The sequence below is a fragment of the Procambarus clarkii genome, chromosome 5 (genome assembly GCF_040958095.1).
Source record: "Procambarus clarkii isolate CNS0578487 chromosome 5, FALCON_Pclarkii_2.0, whole genome shotgun sequence".
Taxonomy (NCBI): domain Eukaryota; kingdom Metazoa; phylum Arthropoda; class Malacostraca; order Decapoda; family Cambaridae; genus Procambarus; species Procambarus clarkii.
Window position 1 is genome coordinate 54,865,766 of NC_091154.1, and position 21,332 is coordinate 54,887,097.

At 45.8% G+C, this 21,332-nt stretch overlaps 2 protein-coding genes across 3 annotated transcripts in view; one reads left to right on the top strand and one right to left on the bottom strand.

Annotated features, from left to right (window-relative positions):
- The window catches only part of LOC138350992 (galactoside alpha-(1,2)-fucosyltransferase 1-like), a 440,933-nt gene that overhangs the window by 329,025 nt on the left and 90,576 nt on the right, over positions 1–21,332 (top strand). The gene's annotated exons all lie outside the window — the stretch shown is intronic.
- On the bottom strand, positions 344–769 carry LOC138352253 (uncharacterized). Its single transcript, XM_069304597.1, has one exon. The coding sequence runs from the start codon at positions 767–769 to the stop codon at positions 344–346; it is 426 nt and encodes a 141-aa protein (XP_069160698.1).

The window sequence follows — 21,332 nt, forward strand, 5'->3', positions numbered from 1 at the left end:
ATTGGTGTTTGCACAGGATTTAACATAATCTCTGCAACGACGTCTGTAACTTTCTATCAACAAGAGATAAGCGTCCAGAATTGCTTGCTTCAGTACCAGGTAATCAGTCTCGGTGGCAAGAGTACTGAGGGTCAAGGCAGCTCTACCTGTAAGATCGAATCGAAGGAGTATTGACCATTGGTTCTGAGACCAGATGAGTTGAGTAGCTAACGCCTCAAATGAGGTAAAAAATTTATCCACCTCTGTCTCCACAAAAGGCGGCATCATTTCAATACACTGAGTCACATTAAAACGTACCGGGAGGTTGGAGTCTGCTTAATGGCGCTGAGCGGCGTGGGTAGTTTCAAGTTCCTGTTGTCGAAACTCTTAGAGTGGCAACAGCTTTCTCTTGCTGCAGACGGAGAGCGGAGGCAGCTTTCTCTTGCTCCAGACGGAGAGCGGAGGCAGCTTTCTCTTGCTCCAGACGGAGAGCGGAGGCAGCTTTCTCTTGCTCCAGACGGAGAGCGGAGGCAGCTTTCTCTTGCTCTAAGCGGAGCGTGATGGCGGCTTCTTGTTCTTGTAGCTGAAATCTCTCTCGTTCACGTACACATTGCAGATCAGCATTTTCTTGCTGTCGTTGACGTTTCAGGTCAGCTTCTTCTTTCTGTCGTTGACGTTCCAATTCTATTCGTTGTTCTTGGAGCCGGAGTTGTTCATTCTCTCGTTTTCGTTGGAGGGAAGCTTCTTCTTCTCGTCGTTGATGTTCTAGGTCAGCTTCTTGTAATCTCATCACTCATTTCCCTTCATAAGCCTCTGTTTCCATGTGGGCTAATTTGATCTTCAGCTTCATGACGGCGAGTGCAGTCTTAATCGGCAATCGGTATCGGTAATTTGATGTTGTTCCTGCAGCTCTGAAGTGATAAGATCATTATCAATCAAATAATCTAGTATCATATTATGAAGTTCAGTTTTGTTGGCTCCATGGGGAGGTAAGATATGATATTCCGTAGTAAGGGTTAGTAACCTGCCTTTGGTGGTGCGAGTGAGGTTACCAACTTCGTCCTCCGGGTTGGAACGGAAGGCAGCTAAGCGAAACATGGTTTACAGTACAGAGGTAAGTAAATAAATGCAAGAATAATGTGACTGTCCTCCTGTAAGTGAACCAATACGTGAGGTTTATTCGACTGACAAAGATTATGTGATATCAGGCACGGGAATGGTTGGTATAGGACTGGCAATTTGTAACTATCCTGTAGGATAATAATATAATTACAGGATAAGTTACTGAAAGATAAGGTTAATTGATTGATTATTATAATTAAGTCATAGATTTTAATAAGGACTTGGGGAAACAATAAATGTTTCGAGGTAGTACAAGACAATGTAGGCATGTACTCGGTATTCTATTTATGACGAGGATAAGGGCAAGAGGTGTCCTACTGAAAACTAGGTAATTAATTGCAGTTACAATACTTTGTGCTTTGGGAAAAGAATGGTAAACTCCCTACCTGGGCAATTAATCACAGACTTTGAACGAAGGCTTAGGGGTGCGGAGAGTGTCAACACTGTGACGAGAACTGCTGTACATGACCCAAATGTACAGTACAGTCCTGGATGCAAAAGGAATGAAAGCCCAATACATCCCCCTAAGTTCGTACTACAAAGTTGATTATCATAGTTAGGAGACAAACCAAAGTACCCAAATGTGTGATCTGCCTGAATGAGATACTTCTGTAGGGACAAGATTGTATGGGTAAGCAGGATATAGCAAAGGTTAATAAGATTAACCATTATGAGTATGAATTTGCACATAATACATCATGTAATCTAAAGTCAAACAAACAAACAAACAAACAGGTCACAAATTGCTACACCTGAAATGTAAGTAGAGTTAGTCACCAATGAAAAATACTCAAAAAGAGTTCTGAAAGGCAAACATGTGTTAAAGCCAAGTAAACAACTGAACACAACTTTAAGCAAAGGAACTAGGTGCAATACCTGAGACAAGACTCCCGGATAGGCCCCCACATTTTGTATGGACTTGAGGTAGCGTAGCAACTACCTGCAGCTGGTATATGCCAAACACACATAAAATAAACAAAAAGATAAAACAAATTAAAATAAAACTGCTTACATCCTTTTTGGTGTGAATAGTGGCATGGAAAACAAGAAACATTAACAATTAAAGTCATAATGTATAATAATAAACCCAAACAATGATAAAGACTAAAACCTTGGCTTTACACAAATGTCTACAAATGAATATAAGAATTATGTTACTCTACAAACAAAAGGGTGACTATACAATATGTACAAATTTGCTTTCCTTCCTGTCACGTGTTATAGCAAAACCACATCGAGTGAGAGAAGAGACATGTGACCCAAGAGAGAGCACCAGAAGTAGTCTGAGTGCTGGGCCGCCAGCTGTCGCTTATATACACTGGTGGGTGGCATCATGCTGGCGTGAAGCAGGAGTTGAAAGGTCAACCGACAGAATAATGGGTTGATTGCTGGTGTTTAACAAGCAGCCGGCGAACACCTGGCATGTGGCTCTCGAGACAGAGTAAGGGGAAGGCCGTGGTGAAACATTCTAGACATCTGGCTGGAGGATCTTTGATGCTAGAATGAAGTTAAGGAGCATGTTGGTGGTGAAAGCAGTAGGAAGAGCCATATTACCATATCTCTATGGACTTATCTTGAGATGATTTCGGAGCTTTTTTAGTGTCCCCGCAGCCCGGTCCTCGACCAGGCCTCCACCCCCAGGAAGCAGCCCGTGACAGCTGACTAACACCCAGGTAACTATTTTACTGCTAGGTAACAGGGGCATAGGGTGAAAGAAACTCTGCCCATTGTTTCTCGCCACCGCCTGGGATCGAACCCAGGACCACAGGGTTACAAGTCCAGCGTGCTGTCCGCTCGGCCGACCGGGGAGCCAGTCGGCCGGGGAGCCGGTCTTGTCAAGACTCATAAACCTAGCAATCCCATGAGGCCTATCATCAGTTCTGTGGGATCCATTTCTTACAAGGTTTCTAAATGGCTTACCAAAATCTTGTCCCCATTGTTAGGAACTATTTCCTCTTCTCATTTGACCAATTCTATTGAATTAGTTAAAAAATTGAATATTGTTCCAATCGCTCCTGATATCAAGTTAATCAGTTTTGATGTTTGTTCTTTGTTTACAAAAGTGCCTGTTGATGATATTCTTGATTATCTTGCTCATGAATTAATAAATCATGTTTTACCTCTTTCTGCTGAATTGTTGTCAATCTCGTTAAGTTGTGCATTAAAGAATGTAAATTTACCTTTAATAATGAGTATTATTTACAGACTTTTGGAATGGCAATGGGGAATCCTTTATCGCTATTGCTTTCAAACTTGTTCATGGAATTCTTCGAAAAGAAATTTGTTTAACAAATACCTTGTAAAGACTGTAATCGGTTCTATGTTGGGCAAACATCTAAAGATTTTAAATGTAGAATTTTGCAACATAACTTCTCTGTAAGACATGGCCATTCATCTAATGCTTTGTTTGTTTGTTCATTTGTCAGAAAGTTCTCAGCAAATTGATTGGGAGATGGCTTCTTCAATACCGAATTTTAAAATTATTTTCAATAGGAACATAATTGAATCTGCTTTAATACAGATTACAAAATTTAAACATTAGCAGTGATGAAGATGAAGCCATATGATGAAACTCTAATTTATATCCACCTAATCTCATTCATATTTTTGTCATTGTACCTCACTTCACTTCTCTTTCCTGCCTATATATGTCCAAACTTACTGACTTGTAAATCATTCCTTCTGAAGATGTATTATTAAATACGAAGTACATAAGGAAATTAATGTTTCAATTCTTCCTCCATGGTCCTCCAATTCTTCTATGGTCCTCCAGTTCTTCCTCCATAAACATATGTCATATCTAGTAGCCAGAACGCACTTCTAGGCCTACTATGCAAGGTCCGATTTGCCTAATAGGCCGTGTTACAGTGCCCTCTCCTATTTCTTCCGTTTGCCTGCTTTAAGAGTCATATCAGCTCTCCCTACTGATTCTCTGAGATACATGGAGTCTGTTGGTATATGTGGCGACCAGACCGGCCGCCAGATAAGGGAGAAATTTACATCATAAGTTTGTAGGTAAAGGGGAAAGTGGTGCCCTGATATAAATGAAAGAGTACCCCTTACCTGCAGATCCGCCGTTTTGTAGAAAACACTAGCCGTGTGCGGATTGGGTGGCGTGGGTCATGGGCGACCAATCAGAGCCCGCCGTGACGTCACTGAGTGCTCAGGGCTGCGCCAACGTCAGAGTTGACCTGACTGTGGAGGTGAGAGGACGCGCCTCGGTCGGCTCTCGAGGATTTGAGGCTCTACAAGCCTTATTCAGTGGATTAAACTATCCATCGCAAACCACCGTCGTTATTGGAGACCCTGCGCTTCCGAGAAGCAAGAAAAAAGCCAAGTTCATTGAGCGGAGGAGTGCCAAACTTGGAAAATTGGTCGGCGACGACGCTGGGCGGCGCCGCTCGACGCTGAGGGCCTGGAAAGGTGTTGCGGGCAGGCTTAGCTGTGACCGGGTCACATTCACTGAGGGTTTTGGAGGGACGACACCGTTCCTAGGACAAGGAGCAATGCCTTGTGGAAGGGACGAGTGTGTGCATATAGTGATTAGCTCAGTGCCCACTGGTGAACCAGGATTGGGATAGCTGAATCTCTGGGATTGGATCGGCGATGACGCGAAGGCTGCACGACACCTGAGGACCTGTGGAACGTTCCTGGGTCGTCAAGGATCCACTCAGGAAGCGTGGGAACCTCACACCATCGAGGGACAGGCGTCGTGAGCCAGGAATGTAAGGTAGATAAAATTTCCCTCCCATTACCCCTTGTTTGAGTAGGCTAGATAGGCCACGATATTTGCATTTGTATGTTGCAGGATAGCATTAATACTTTAGTTGTAGGATAGGCTGCAGGGCAGCTTGTGTCCAGGACTGTTGGAGAGGACAGTGTGCGTGGACGGCAGGACAGTTGAAGAAGAGGTGCCGACGTAGCGAAGAGGCCCTTCTGTGAGTGAGTGTGTGACTCCTGTCTAATCTGCCCAGTTGAAGGAGTGGTTGGAGGTCGTGAAAGAAGAGTTGCTGACGATCTCCAGATTTATTATCCTTATGTTCATTTTCCTGTATTGCTTAAAAGTGAATGTGTGATCATGTAAATTGTGTCAGTAAATTCACACATTTTATCATTATGTTTAAGTGTGCCTCCATTATTATATTTCTCTATGAGCATACACGAGGCTTATCATAGTACCACCTAGGGAACGTCACGTTCTCTATAGAAGTTCTTATCGCCTAGAGAGTGGTAAAGCAGCACAGACATATATAAAAGTGTACCCTAAGCCATCCGACCAGTATCAGAGCAAGAATGGTGGCAACAAGCAACGTAGTGACTGGAGATAGGTAAAGCCACCCAGACTTTTATGGGAGAGTACCCTGGGCTGACAGTCCAGTGGCAGATCGAGGGAGTAGCAACGCTCTGGCAACAAATAGTATAGAATACACCCATTGAGCTGCATCGCTGGGGTGCAGATATACTAACCCAGCTGGCGACCTTGTTAAGAAGAAGATAGGGAAGGCAGGCGGGAAAGGAGTTCCTGCAACCTTTTTGTCTGGCAGGCAAGACTCAGGGAAGTTATTGTTATAAGGTAAGCCTGAGTCTTCCTTCACTTCTCCACGGGTCTAGGCCGGAACTGTTAACAACAGTTTCCCCGTGGTTGACTGAATGGCTCCCAGGGTGAATCAGTGGCCCCCCCCCCCTTTAGTGTTGGGAGCAAAGACCTGCGGTGGTGGGCATTGCTAGTCCTCCCCTGTGGGACCAAGGAGACTCCGGTGAATCCCGGGAGTCGGAGGGGCTGAATATTCTGCCTTCTGAGCCCCTAGCAGCCGATTGCTAGCGAAGCCCCAGCCCACCCCCCCATGACAAGAACTGGCGACCTTGCCAGGATTCGAACCACGGTAGCCAAGAACTGGCAACTTCGCCGAGATTCATGGATCAGGCTACAGTGTTGCCAAGGTATGGTAATCAAGCTACAGTGTTACCCAAATTTCAAGACAGTGTTGCCAGGGTACTAATACAGTGTGGCCAGTGAATTCAGTGGTACTGTTATCCAACCAGCTAAGGGACTGAAACAGTGAAATTAGTACCTACTAACTAGTCTGTGCTGTCGTGTATGCTCGATAACATAGAGATGGAGGAGGATAAAGTAAAGAAATTTATTGAGAAAAGGGATGAGAGAATCTTGGAAGAGTGTACCAAGGCCCAACTCCAACAAGTGGCAAACCACTTTGGGATCAGGTTGAGGATGACAAAGGTAGTGGAGCGAAGGACAGAGATCATGGCACAGCTCACGGCTCGAATGAAGGCGACGGGAGAGGAGCCATCTCAAGAAAGGCCGTCTCAAGGAGGGCCATCCCAAGAAGAGCCATCCCAAGGTGAACCGTCCTGACTAGAGCCACCCCAAGCGCCTACCAGTGTGGGGAGAATTCAGAGTGAACATGGAAGCAGTGGAAGGTCCAGCTGTAGTAAGAGGAGCTTGCAACTGGAAATAATGAAGATGCAACTGGAAGCCCAGCTGCGACGAGAGGAGAGAGAAGCGCAAATGTAGAGAGAGGAACGTGAAACTCAGCTGCAGCGAGAGGAGCGTGAAGCTCGGCTGCGGCGAGAAGGAGAGAGACAACTGCGACTGGAGGAGATAAAGGCAAACAAAGAAGCCGAATTGCGTCGCGTTGATCGTGGGCTGCCCTCACTACCTGCACGGTGGGATGATCTCAAGGTAAGGGAACGTGACTTACCTAAGTTTGAACCTCAAGAAGCTGAGGTGTTCTTCGAACACTTCGAATGGATAGCGACTCTGAAGGAGTGGCCGGAAGATGATTGGGATGCTCTGGTCCAGGGCAGGTTGACTGGTGAGGCCCGGGAAGCCTACAACATGCTGGACCTAGAGGAGTGTGCTAGTTACGACGCGATTAAGAATGCAGTGCTCCACTCATTCCGGCTGACTCCAGAGATGTACCGGAAGCAGTTCAGAGTGTGTACAAGAGTGTTGGGGAAGTCTTACGCCGAGACCGCCAGGGATATGGAACGGAAATTCCTACGATGGTTGAAGGCCCGATGGTTGAAGGCTGAAGGCGGAGGAAGCGGAGTCGGCGGATGAGATCAAACGACTTATAGTGATGGAGAAGTTTATGTCAGTGCTCCATCCTGAGTTGCGAGTAAGGGTGAGAGAAAGGCTGCAGCGGACCGAGCCAACATGCTGGAGGAGGCACTACATCTCAGGAGGGAGGGGCCGCCCAGACACTCGCCTTACCCCAGGTCGGGAGGGAACTTTAGGAGTTCAGGAAGAGCGAGGATGGGTGGGGACTCTCCCAAGAGTAGTGCGCCCGATGAAGTAACCCCGGTTCAAGAAATATATACGACTCATATTATCAGCAGTTTCAGATTGCTACAGCGACTGGGTTTCTTAACTTAGTTAATGTATATGTAAGGTGTGATCAAATGATGGAAGCTTCTCTCCCAAAAATTACCAGCAGCTCTCAAACCATTGTAATGGGTGATTTTAATGCTAGACACACTAGCCTGGGTGACACCAAAACAAACAGGAATGGCAGAGTCTTTGTAAAATACTTAAGAGATAATAACATGTCCGTGTTCAACTTTGACTCCTCTAACGTCACACACCTCATGGGTGGCAGGCTTGATGATGTCATTGGTCACGGTCTCATTGATAATGCTGTCGGAGGATCAATTGTTCATGAATTAGTTAGTGATCATTTTGCCATATTCAGTTCATACACTATCAATAATGTCAAACCCCTAAGCTTTGGAAAAAAAATAATTAATATCCCTGAAAATTTACACATGCTCTTCAAATTCCGCATTTCTGAATGGTATAACACTTACTGCTTTACTACCGTCAATGCATTATATGAGGACCTGGTCACTGAAGTAACCGCTTTTTATGACAATGTTGTAAAATCCACAAGACCCAAACCAGTGAGGAAGGGACAGAGGTGGTTCACTGACTCACGCCTTAAGCCCCTGCATGACAGAGTTCTATTCCTAGCTGAGCAGTATAAAACACATAAAACAGCTGACACCCTCAACATATTTCTTAAAGCCAGCCGAGAGTTTAGAGAGCTAAAGGAACAGGTGTATAACCAGCACTGGGAACAGTTTCTGCAAGGCATCAATCATGCAACATCCTCATCCCAAATGTGGAATAAAATTAAAAAGATTTCTCGTCCTAGCAGTCGTCAACTTGATCACCATTCACCTGCAGACTATGCCGACATGCTGCTTCAACAATATGCAAGCACTGCTAGTATAAGCAGCCTGCCCCTAGATGTGCAAAACTATCTGGCTAGTACTAAAATAAATCGTAACTTCAATATTGAAATTGCCTGTAGTGAAATAGGGCCTGATGATAACTATGGCATAACCCCCTTTGAAATTAAAAATGCACTCAAGAAAGGTAAGGCTACCTCTCCTGGAGAGGATGGCATCACATACAACACCATGAGAGTACTTGCTGAGCTGCCAAATAGCCCTTTGCTAGAATTGTTTAATCAAAGTCTAAGGCAGGGTGTTTTACCTGACCGCTGGACACAGGGACTCATAATACCCATACCCAAGCCTAATTCACAAAAATTTAGACCCATTTCTCTGACGTCGTGCATGTGCAAAGTTCTTGAGAGAATTATTCTCGACAGACTAATGTTTCAAATCAAGCCCCACCTTGCCCCTAACCTGTATGGTTTCCTTCCTGGAAGAAGCACACAAACTTACTTTGCTGAGTATTTTATCAGAGGGGGACCAAACTCTCAGGCGGCATTTATTTATTGATCTCCAAACTGTTTTTGATACAGCAAACAAAGAAATAATCCTAGAACAGCTAGCCTCTTTTGGAGTTAAGGGAAGACTGTTGACATGGCTCAGGGGGTACCTGAGTAACAGAACCGCCTCAGTCCTTTTCAAGGGGGTCAAAAGTAAACTCTGTGCACCCTTTGAGTTGGGTACACCCCAGGGTGGAGTGCTGAGTCCCACACTGTTCAATGTTCTGATGCACAAATTAACAATTGATATTCCCACACTACCTGACGAAGCCGTCATTTGTTATGCCGATGATATATGCATTGTTGCAAATTCCCAAACTAGACTGCAAACTCTACTTGATTCATTCGCTGCTAAAAGCATTGAATGTGGTCTTGTTATCTCTATAACTAAATCCAGAGTTCTCCATCCCAAAGAGAAAACTCATGTCCCTATAGCTTTCAAGGTCAACAACCAGAACATTGAAACGTGTGGGCAGCACAAATACCTTGGAGTTGGTATTAACAGTGACATTGTAAATGATCTGCACCGTAGGTTAAAAGAAAGACTAAAACCATTGAGAACACTTACTGGTAAGAATATTGGTATCAATATTAAATATGCTAGACTATTCTATATGATGTTTGTTAGATCTCTCGTTGATTATAATGCTCTGCACTTAATTAATTTCCCCTCCTCTGTGTTGGACAAACTTGAAGTAGTACAGAATGAGGCAATGAGGATAATTCTTGGTGCCCCAAGATGCACAAGAATCATCAACATGAGGGAAGAACTGAAGCTTCCAACCATACTAGAGAGAATAATGCAAGTTAACACTACCTTTTGCCTTAAAGTCATGAGAGATCCTACATCTCCTGCATTGCTCAGAGACAAATTATTTAGTGCTGTTAACACTCTTTTGACTGGTGCCGACATACCAATTCACTCCTTTTATGATAATTGGCTGAGAAACAATGCTTACAATCTCATTAAACTTAACATTCCTTTTAAGTGCAATCTACCTGTCTCTGATATTCCTCTTTATCTGTACCCCACCATTCAAGTATCATACACACCTGTCACCAAGAAAGATAATGAGAATCTTGCTCTATTCAAAGCTGTCACTCTTGAAACAATTGCCTCCTCCATCGAGAGTCTAAGATCTCACGAGCACTGTGTCTACACCGACGGCTCAGTCCAGTCTTCTACTGGACGGACTGCAGCGGCATGTAGGTGTTATAGAAATAATATTTGCACAAAGACTGTCAGTGTCAGGTTAAACAACTGGCTGACCTCCACACAAGCAGAACTAGCAGCATTACATTTAGCAACCAGCACATTAAAAAATATTGGAGGAGGAATAATATTCTGCGATTCAAAGTCTGCTCTTCAAGCAATCGAAAACTTCTCTTGGAAGATCGACAGCAAGAACCTCATACTCCCAATTATAAATGACCTAATTGATGCACAGAGTAAAGGGTCTCGAATCTCCTTTGTATGGATACCTTCACACATAAATATAACCCATCATAATGAGACAGACATTGCAGCCAAATTAGCGTGTAACAAGTTTGAAGTTGAATTTGATCTAGGTATCCCCATCTCTGCTGTCAAAACTGTATTGGTCCAAACATTCAGATCTGATAGGAAAGAACTTACTGACTCCCAACGACCTGAAAGTACTAGTATAAAAAGCTATGATTTGTTCAGATCTGAAACCTACATCTATGGACAGCACAAAACGTCCACTAGACTGTGCGACACAGTGGTTGCAAGGATCAGGTTGGGTTACCGTTACCTGTGGCAGGTGGCTGCAGGTGACGGGTCTCCCAATCCTGAGCACTCCAGTTGCAAACTCTGTGAGCAGGAACTACGGCATGATCTCCCGCACTACATCACTGAATGCCCAGTTATTAGACCTTTCAGACCAGTTGGCATGAGGTACCTGGAGCTTTGCAATTACTTTATTCACTCTCGTATTCTTGAAGATATCCTCACAGTATACCCAAAATTTGCCAGTGCAGGCTATTAAACACATGGCTCTGTATGACTAACCATCCTGCGAGATGGGGACTTGTATTACCACTGCTACCTTATTCAATCTTGTGTTGTTGATATCCTCAAAATGCATCCGGAGTCTGCCAGTGTAGACCGCGTATCCCATGCCTCTGTATGACTAACCATCCTGTGTGATGGGGATTTTTTAGCATCACCTAGTTAGCTTTTTTTTGACACACTGTACTCCACTTCATATAGTCTAGGGTAGCTGCACTAATGCAGATGTACCTAATATGTTAATAAAAAAAATAATAATAATCCGGTTCAAGAGCTCAAGGGACGTGGGGAGGAAGCCCCAAGCTGTGAGCAGTGGACCTAGCTCGGGAGCGAGTGCTGCTGCCCGGGAACCGACGACGGAGAGTCCTAGGAGGACTCAGGGAACCTCTACCGTTGGTGCTACCAGGAGGACTGGTAGAGGGTCGCCCAGGAGAGGCGCTCGGTGTTACAACTGTGGGGGACGAGGACACCTTGCAAGGGAATGTGGTCGCCCCAGGCACGGTGGGAACGTGGCTTTCGCAAGGATAGGAAGCAAAGAAGCCAACGATAATTCAGGTGATATGCCGGTGATGAGGGAGAAAAGGACTCACCTCTTTGTGTGTGAGGGGACGGTGAAGATAAGAGGAGCTGATCCTGTGCCAGCGAGGATGCTGAGGGACACTGGATCCGACTTCACCCTTGTTAGTGAATCCCTCTTCCCCGAGGACTACAGAAGTTCCAGTACAGGGGAGGCCCTGATAACAACGTTGGGGGGACAAGTGAGGATGCCCCTTCATAAAGTGACTCTTAATTCAGACTATGGTTGTCAGACTCTCTTGGTAGGGGTCTGTGCTTTACTGCCCAGGATGGAAGCTCAGGTGATCCTAGGGGATCTCCTGTTGATCAGGAGATCATCCCCACTCCTGTTGGGGATGTGTTCTCCCGAATTTGATTAAGGGTGAGGAGTGAGGAGTGTATAGAGCCCTATCGACAGAGCAGCAGGACGGGTGCCAGCAGTGACGAAACGGAAACTGCGAGAGTGGCATTTACGGTATGCGCGGTGACGTCGGGACGAGACTTCGGGAACATTTTTAGAGGGCGGGGAAGAATGTCCCTGCTATCTCAAAAGCACCTTTGGTTCTAGTTCCTGCGTTTGGCCAGGCGTTTGAACACCTAATAATCGACGTTGTGGGACCACTACCTAGAACAAGAAGGGGAAATAGTTACTTATTGACCATCATGTGTGCGTCGGCAAGATATCCAGAGGCGATCCCAGTGCGGAAGGTGACATCAAGATGCGTCATGGGACACCTTCAGCAGTTCTTTGCTTGAGTAGGTGTGCCCAAGGAGATCCAGTTCGACTGCGGAAGTGTTTTCCAGTCGAGGTGGTTTAGACAGGCTATTGCGAGTTGGGGAATAGCCCAACTACGGTCGTCACCTTATAGACCTCAATCACAAGGAGCGATTAAGAGGTTTCACGCCCAGCAACGGTGAGTGGAGCTCGCCCTGTGTGCTGGTCAAGAAGAGTGACGGATCATATCGTTTTTGCACCGACTATCGTAAAGTGAATGCCATAACCGTGTCAGATTCTCACCCGATTCCCCGAATAAGTGATTGCGTCGACCAAGTAGGAAATGCAAGGTTTGTCACCAAGGTCGAACTGTTGAAAGGGTATTATCAAATACCTTTGTCTCCGAGTGCGAGAAAGATCTCAGCGTTTGCTACTCCAGACGTTTGCTACTCCAGACGGATTGTACCATTTCAAAGTGCTTCCATTTGGTATGAAGAACAGCGGAAGTTGTTTTCAGAGGATGATGAACGAAGTGCTAAGAGGGATGGAAGGCTCCGCCGTGTATATAGACGATATAGTGGTGTACACCAATAGCTGGAAACAACACATGAATCGACTGATGGAGTTGTTCCAACGGTTGGAAGAAGCGAACCTAACAGTTAATCTGGCCAAGAGCGAATTCGGAAAAGCCCGATTAGAATACTTAGGTTTCGTCGTGGGTCAAGGGGAAGTGACTCCAGTAGACCAGAAAGTGATGGCAATCAAAGAATATCCGAATCCCAGGACGAGAAAAGAATTGTTACGATATCTAGGGATGATTGGATACTATAGAGGATTTTGCAAGAACTTCTCGACAATGGCACACCCTCTGACTGAATTGCTATCTAAGAACGTTAGATGGAAGTGAGGGGAAGCATGCCAAGAGTCCTTGGAGAAGACTAAGAAGTTATTAACCGAAGCGCCAGTGCTGATTTCGCCTGACTTTGAGTCAGATTTTATCTAGTACGTCGACGCTAGCGACGTGGGGATTGGAGCCATGTTAGCTCAAGAGAAGGACGGAGTCCACCGTCCAGTGGCATACTACTCAAAGAAATTCGAAAAGTACCAGAGGGCTTATAGTACAGTGGAAAAGGAAGCCTTAGCCCTGATCCTGGCACTGAAGCATTTCGACGTCTATTTGGGTGGAGGTACTAAACCGGTGCGAGTGTTCACCTATCATAATCCCTTGACGTTCGTGCACAGGATGAAGAACTCGAACCAAAGGCTAACAAGATGGGCCCTACTGCTACAAGAGTACTGGCTAGAAATCAGGCACATTAAAGGAAGGGAGATTGTGGTAGCAGATGCCCTCTCCCGGATTTACTAACCGATATGACTCTTATTTTAAGGGGAGGGGTATGTTACGGTGCCCTCTCCTATTTCTTTCGTTTGCCTGCTTTAAGAGTCATATCAGCTCTCCCTACTGATTCTCTGAGATACATGGAGTCTGTTGGTATATGTGGCGACCAGACCGGCCGCCAGATTAGGGAGAAATTTACATCATAAGTTTGTAGGTAAAAGGGAAAGTGGTTCCCTGATATAAATGAAAGAGTACCCCCTACCTGCAGATCCGCCGTTTTGTAGAAAACGTTAGCTGAGTGCGGATTGGGTGGCGTGGGTCACATGCGACCAATCAGAGCCCGCCGTGACGTCACTGAGTGCCCCCGGGCGGCGCCAACGTTAGAGTAGAGTCTACTACAGTCTCCGTGGTGTAGTGGTAAGACACTCGCCTGGCGTTCCGCGAGTGCTATGTCATGGGTTCGTATCCTGGCCGGGGAGGATTTACTGGGCGCAAATCCTTAACTGTAGTCTCTGTTTAACGCAACAGTAAAATGTGTACTTGGATGAAAAAATGATTCTTTGCGACGGGGATCGTATTCCAGGGGCCTGCCCGAAACGCTACGCGTACTAGTGGCTGTACAAGAATGTAACAACTCTTGTATATATCTCAAAAAAAAAAAAAAAAGTTGACCTGACTATGGTGCTGAGAGGACGCGCCTCGGTCAGCTCTCGAGGATTTGAGGCTCTACAAGCCTTATTCAGCGGATTAAACTAGCCATCGCAGCCCAGCATCGTTATTGGAGACCCTGCGCTTCTGGGAAGCAAGAAAGAAGCCAAGTTTATTGAGCGGAGGAGTGCCAAACTTGGAAAATTGGTCGGCGACGACGCTGGGCGGCGTCGCTCGACGCTGAGGGCCTGGAAAGGTGTGGCGGGCAGGCTTAGCTGTGACCGGGTCACATTCACTGAGGGTTTTGGAGGGACGACACCGTTCCTAGGACAAGGAGCAATGCCTTGTGGAAGGGACGAGTGTGTGCATATAGTGATTAGCTCAGTGCCCACTGGTGAACCAGGATTGGGATAGCTGAATCTCTGGGATTGGATCGGCGATGACGCGAAGGCTGCACGACACCTGAGGACTTGTGGAACGTTCCTGGGTCGTCAAGGATCCACTGAGGAAGCGTGGGAACCTCACACCATCGAGGGACAGGCGTCGTGAGCCAGGAATGTAAGGTAGATAAAATTTCCCTCCCATTACCCCTTGTTTGAGTAGGCTAGATAGGCCACGATATTTGCATTTGTATGTTGCAGGATAGCATTAATACTTTAGTTGTAGGATAGGCTGCAGGGCAGCTTGTGTCCAGGACTGTAGGAGAGGACTGTGCGTGGACGGCAGGACAGTTGAAGAAGAGGTGCCGACGTGGTGAAGAGGCCCTTCTGTGAGTGAGTGTGTGACTAATGTCTAATCTGCCCAGTTGAAGGAGTGGTTGGAGGTCGTGAAAGAAGAGTTGCTGACGATCTCCAGATTTATTATCCTTATGTTCATTTTCCTGTATTGCTTAAAAGTGAATGTGTGATCATGTAAATTGTGTCAGTAAATTCACACATTTTATCATTATGTTTAAGTGTGCCTCCATTATTATATTTCTCTATGAGCATACACGAGGGTTATCATAGTACCACCTAGGGAGCGTCACGTTCTCTATAGAAGTTCTTATCGCCTAGAGAGTGGTAAAGCAGCACAGACATATATAAAAGTGTACCCTAAGCCATCCGACCAGTATCAGAGCAAGAATGGTGGCAACAAGCAACGTAGTGACTGGGGATAGGTAAAGCCACCCAGACTTTTATGGGAGAGTACCCTGGGCTGACAGTCCAGTGGCAGATCGAGGGAGTAGCAACGCTCTGGCAACAAATAGTATAGAATACACCCACTGAACTGCATCGCTGGGGTGCAGATATACTAACCCAGCTGGCGACCTTGTTAAGAAGAAGATAGGGAAGGCAGGCGGGAAAGGAGTTCCTGCAACCTTTTTGTCTGGCAGGCAAGACTCAGGGAAGTTATTGTTATAAGGTAAGCCTGAGTCTTCCTTCACTTCTCCACGGGTCTAGGCCGGAACTGTTAACATCAGTTTCCCCGTGGTTGACTGAAGGGCTCCCAGGGTGAATCAGTGGCACCCCCCCCCCCTTTTAGTGTTGGGAGCAAAGACCTGCGGTGGTGGGCATTGCTAGTCCTCCCCTGTGGGACCAAGGAGACTCCGGGGAATCCCGGGAGTCGGAGGGGCTGAATATTCTGCCTTCTGAGCCCCTAGCAGCCAATTGCTAGCAGAGCCCCAGCCCACCCCCCCGTGACAGCCGAGTGATTTTTTTTATTTTCAAAACATTTTTTCCAATTGGTTTATTTTAAATATTATTATTATATTGTATTAAGAACATAAATTATTTACTTAATTATCTTAGATTACGTTAGGTTAAGATAGGTTAGGTTAGGTAGGGTTGGTTAGGTTCGGTCATGTATCTATGTAAGTTTTAACTCAAATTAAAAACAATTAACTCATACATAATGAAATGGATAACTTCAACATTTCATAAGAAAGAAATATATATATATTCAGGAAAACTTGGGTTACTAGGCAAATTGGGCCTTGCATATTAGGCTGAGTACTTGGCCTACTATGCAAGGTCCAATTTGCCTAATAAGCCAAGTTTTTCTGAATTTATATAAATTTCTAATTTTGTTCTTATGAAATTATAAATCTGTCCATTTCATTATGTATAAGTTAATTTATTTAAATTTGAGTTAAAACTAAAGTAGATATATGACCGAACCTAACCAACCCAACCTAACCTAACCTAACCTATCTAACCCTAACCTAAACTAACACAACTACGTCATTAAATTAAGGTTTTAATATAATATAATAATAATAATTCAAACATACTAAATGGAAACAATTTATTGAAAATAAAGAAAATCACTAGGCCAATTAGGCAAATTGGGCCTTGAATAGTAGGCCGAGAAGTGTGATCTGGCTACTAGGTACGACATATATATATAAACATATATATATATATATATATATATATATATATATATATATATATATATATATATATATATATATATATATATATATATATATATATATATATAATATATATATATATTTATATTTATATATATATATAATATATATATACATATATATATATATATATATTATATATATAATATATATATATATATATATATATATATATATATATATATATATATATATATATATATATATATATATATATGTCGTACCTAATAGCCAGAACGCACTTCTCAGCCTACTATTCAATGCCCGATTTGCCTAATAAGCCAAGTTTTCATGAATTAATGTTTTTTCGTCTACCTAACCTACCTAACCTAACCTAACCTAGCTTTTTTTGGCTACCTAACCTAACCTTACCTATAAATATAGGTTAGGTTAGGTTAGGTAGGGTTGGTTAGGTTCGGTCATATATCTACGTTAATTTTAACTCTAATAAAAAAAAATTGACCTCATACATAATGAAATGGGTAGCTTTATCATTTTATAAGAAAAAAATTAGAGAAAATATATTAATTCAGGAAAACTTGGCTTATTAGGCAAATCGGGCATTGCATAGTAGGCTGAAAAGTGCGTTCTGGCTACTAGGTACGACATATATATATATACAACTTTAGAACACTTTCCCACCAGGAGACTCGAACCCTAGCCAGCACAGAAGCCTTCCAGCAACTGGCATAACAGGTACGCCTTAACCCGCTCCACCACCCGCTCAGACCCTTAAAAGAGATGGTAATTTCGGAGTATTTAAATACACCAAAGATCACCACCTCCCAAGAGCACTAGAGCAAGTGAGGGGTCATTTATACGTTTATTTCATCAAGTCCCTGTTAATATGGGAAGACACAGTGTCTATGCTTAAGGCACAACTCTCCTAAACACGAGAGTCAAGTATACAACTTTAGAACACTTTCCCACCAGGAGACTCGAACCCTAGCCAGCACAGAAGGTTTTCATTGGCTCCCTGTGCCACGTCGCTGTCGGTGACCAATCTGGTGTCACTGACGTCACACAGTTTTGGCGGCAAAACAGAAGAGCCAGCGCCATATTGGCTTCCTAAAGGCCTAAACCACAGCCCAAAATACTCTTCTTTTACAAATTTCTCGGCACTCCGAGAACACTACATTCTCCTACATATACCAAACTGATGCCTGCGACGTAGAGAACGCTCGGGTAAAGTGGACATGAATCTTACAGCAGGCGTGAGAGAAATATAAGGGGGGGAACACCGTCACATACCCCTCCCCTTAAAATAAGAATCATGTCTGGTTAGTGCATACAGGACAGGGCATCTGCTACTACGTTGTCTCCCCATCGGATGAGTTTAATTTCCAACCAGTATTCCTGCCGCCAATGCGAAACGCTCCTTACATATCCGTTGACCGTTCCCACGGTTACTCCTGATGTCCATTGTTCCTGCAGCATGGACAGAGGACTTTGCACCCCTTGTCCATACACCAGCTGGTAAGGTGAGAAACCTAACGATTCCACCACTGCGTTACGCATGGCAAACAAAGCAGGGCATACTGCTTCCTCACACTCAGTTCCCTGCTCTGCGCAGAACACTCTCATCAGCATGCCGTCCTGTATGTAACAATGAGTGGCCCTCTCAGGACCAACACGTCCTCCATTGGCCTCATGAATCAATTCGGGGAATTCTATCTGCTGCAACTCTCCAAGACGAGTGCGGTCTACCCCTAGAGAACTGGTGAGGGTCACCTGTAACTCACCATCCGGGCTGCCTTCGCCCTCCACTCGTTCTCCGGGTCCCATGAAGAGGTGATCGATTTCCAGACTGTCGGACGTCTCCTCGTCAGCACTATCAGATCCACACCCTCCGTGTCCTTCGCACTGCCTCGGCATCACAGCACAAACCGGGAACGCCGCCGTGGCGATTCCTTTCTCGTCCCCACAGGCGTCTAACACTCCGCCCGTCTCATTATAGTGCTCTAGGCACTCCTCGCCCTTCACGAGATTCGGGAGGACATATCCCCCACATGCTTCATTTCCCAAGATGACTTGTGCCTCCATCTTGGGCATTGATGCACAGACCCCCACCACTAGGGTCTGGCAGCCATAATCAGAATTCAGAGTCACCTGGTGTAGGGGCATCCTCACTGGGCCTCCCACAGTGGTCACACTTGCCACCCCCACACTGGTACTCTCGTAACCCTCGGGGAACAGGGTTTCGCTCACCAGGGTAAAATCTGCCCCAGTGTCTCTTAATATCTTCACCGGGATGGGGTCTGCGTGCCCCATCCTTACGGTTCCCTCACTCACGAATGGGTGAACTCTTTTCTCCCCACTCAGTACGGGTTCATCCCGCACTCACTCGGCCATCTGGTCCTCGACCCTCACGAAAGCAACGTTCCACCGCTGCTCAGGGTGTCTGCATTCCCGCGCGATGTGTCCGAATATTCCACAGTTGTAGCAGCGGATCCTTCTTCTTCTGTGGATCCTCCTCGTGCCATTCATCGACTCCTCCGTTTCAGCAACAACTCTTGAGCTCTCAGCTTGGGACTTCTCTACCGGCTCCACAGCACTCTTTGAGCCTCTCCTGTCTCCACTTGAGAGGTGGGACTCAGGAGAACTCGCTCCTGTCCTCCATCCGTCCGTCCTTCTATGTCTTCTACCATATCTGGAGTGTATGGGCGGTCGGTGCCGTCCCTCTCGGTGTGGTCGCAGGGCTTCTTCCAGCATGTCAGCTCTGTCGGCTGCGGCTCTCAGGTCCTTTATGTCCGCCTCCTCCCTGATCTCAGGAGAGAGCACGGACATAAACTTCTCCATGACCATAAGCCTCTTGACCTCCTCAGCCGACTTCGCTCCTTCAGACTCCAGCCACTTAAGGAATTTCCTCTCCATGTCCCTCGCCGTCTCCGCATAAGATTTTCCTGGCGAACGGGTACATTCCCTGAATCTCTTCCTGTAACATTCCAGCGTAAGCTTGAAAGAATGGAGCACAGCTCTCTTTACAGCATCGTAGTTGGTGCACTCTTGGAGGTCGAGCATGTTGTAGGCTTCACGAGCTTCACCGGTGAGCCTACTCTAAACCAGCTCCGCCCACTCTGCCCTCGGCCACTTCTTCAAGGTAGCGATCTTCTCGAAGTGGTCGAAGAAACCTTCAGCTTCATCTGGTATAAAGACCGGCAGATCTCGCTCCCTCACTCGGCGGTCTTCCTGTTGCGGCGGAGCAGGTGCACCTAGCCCTAGCTCAGCTCGCTTCAGCTCCACCTGCTTGTTAGCTTCTATCTCCTGCTGTCTCAGCCTAGCTTCTCGCTCGCGCTCCTCTCGTCTTAGCTGTGCTTCTCGCTCTTGTTCTTCACGCTTCAGTTTCGCTTCTTCTCTCCTCAGCTGTGCTTCTCGCTCTTGTTCTTCACGCTTCAGTTGCGCTTCTTCTCTCCTCAGCTGTGCTTCTCGCTCTTGTTCTTCCCTGCGCAGCTGTGCTTCTCGCTCCTCACGCTTCAGCTGTGCTTCCAGCTGCAGCTTCATTATCTCCAGCTTAACGCTGTGCCTGCTGCCGCTGGATCCTCTGCTGCTCCCACCAATGCTCAGGTGTTCTCCCATACTGGCAGGTGTTTGGGGCCGTTCCTCCCCCAAAGCTTCGTCTCGTGCTCTGAGCTGTGCCATGATCTCCAGTCTTCTCTCTCCCACTCTGGAAGATCTCAGCTTTATCCCAAAATGGTCTGCTATTGACTGTAACTGTGCCTTGGTGCACTCCTCTAGCACCTGCTCATCTCTAGTGTCAATGAACCTTGTTACTTTATCATCCTCCATCTTGTGCTATGAGTGATAACCTGTACCTGATACCTAATACCACTGCAAAGTACCACAACTGCAACCTTTATCTTGATCGTTATCCTGGCGAGGTCGCCAATGTCAGGGTTCATCTCCAATGAGAGGGGAAAGAGGCGAGTAACAGTACACTCAAGGTCACTCACCGTAGCCCAGCGGGTCTTCACTCTATCCTCGTGGCGCCACTGTACGCCAGGAGAGTATCCCAGTCAATCCCAACCGGCCTCTGATCGAGAAGGAGTGGGAACACAACTTGTTCACTTAACTATTGTGTGCCCGCCCCGTCATGGGCTCTACTACTAACCACAAGATCGCCAACTGGTATTTCCGGTGTCCAGTAACACGTCAGTGGTTTTGTTGAATTGTGGTAACAGTGGCAAGAGCACACTCAATATGTCTGATATCAGGCAGGTATTTACTTCTATCACGATCTGCTGTCAGGTATTATATAGCCACAAGAAATATGGAGGGGATGATATAAACACCAATGTACTTTGTATTTTACTTAAAACTCATTCAAAGACATCACAAGATTATATCAATAAGCAAACAGCTGTTCCAGGCAGAAGTCACTCATTCCCACACATATAATCATGAACTCGCCAAGTCGGCAATGCTCCCGGACCCCCCTTCCTTCGTGACGTCATATTCGCCACGGGAGGTTTTCATTGGCTCCCTGTGCCACGTCGCTGTCGGTGACCAATCTGGTGTCACTGACGTCACACAGTTTTGGCGGCAAAACAGAAGAGCCCGCGCCATATTGGCTTCCTAAAGGGCCTAAACCACAGCCCAAAATACTCTTCTTTTACAAATTTCTCGGCACTCCGAGACCACTACATTCTCCTACATATACCAAACTGATGCCTGCGACGTAGAGAACGCTCGGGTAAAGTGGACATGACTCTTACAGCAGGCGTGGGAGAAATATAAGGGGGGCAACACCGTCACAGTACTCACCTATT

Coding starts and splice junctions, on each gene's coding strand:
- LOC138352253 (XM_069304597.1), bottom strand. CDS start 769: ATGAGATTACAAGAAGCTGACCTAGAACATCAACGACGAGAAGAAGAA.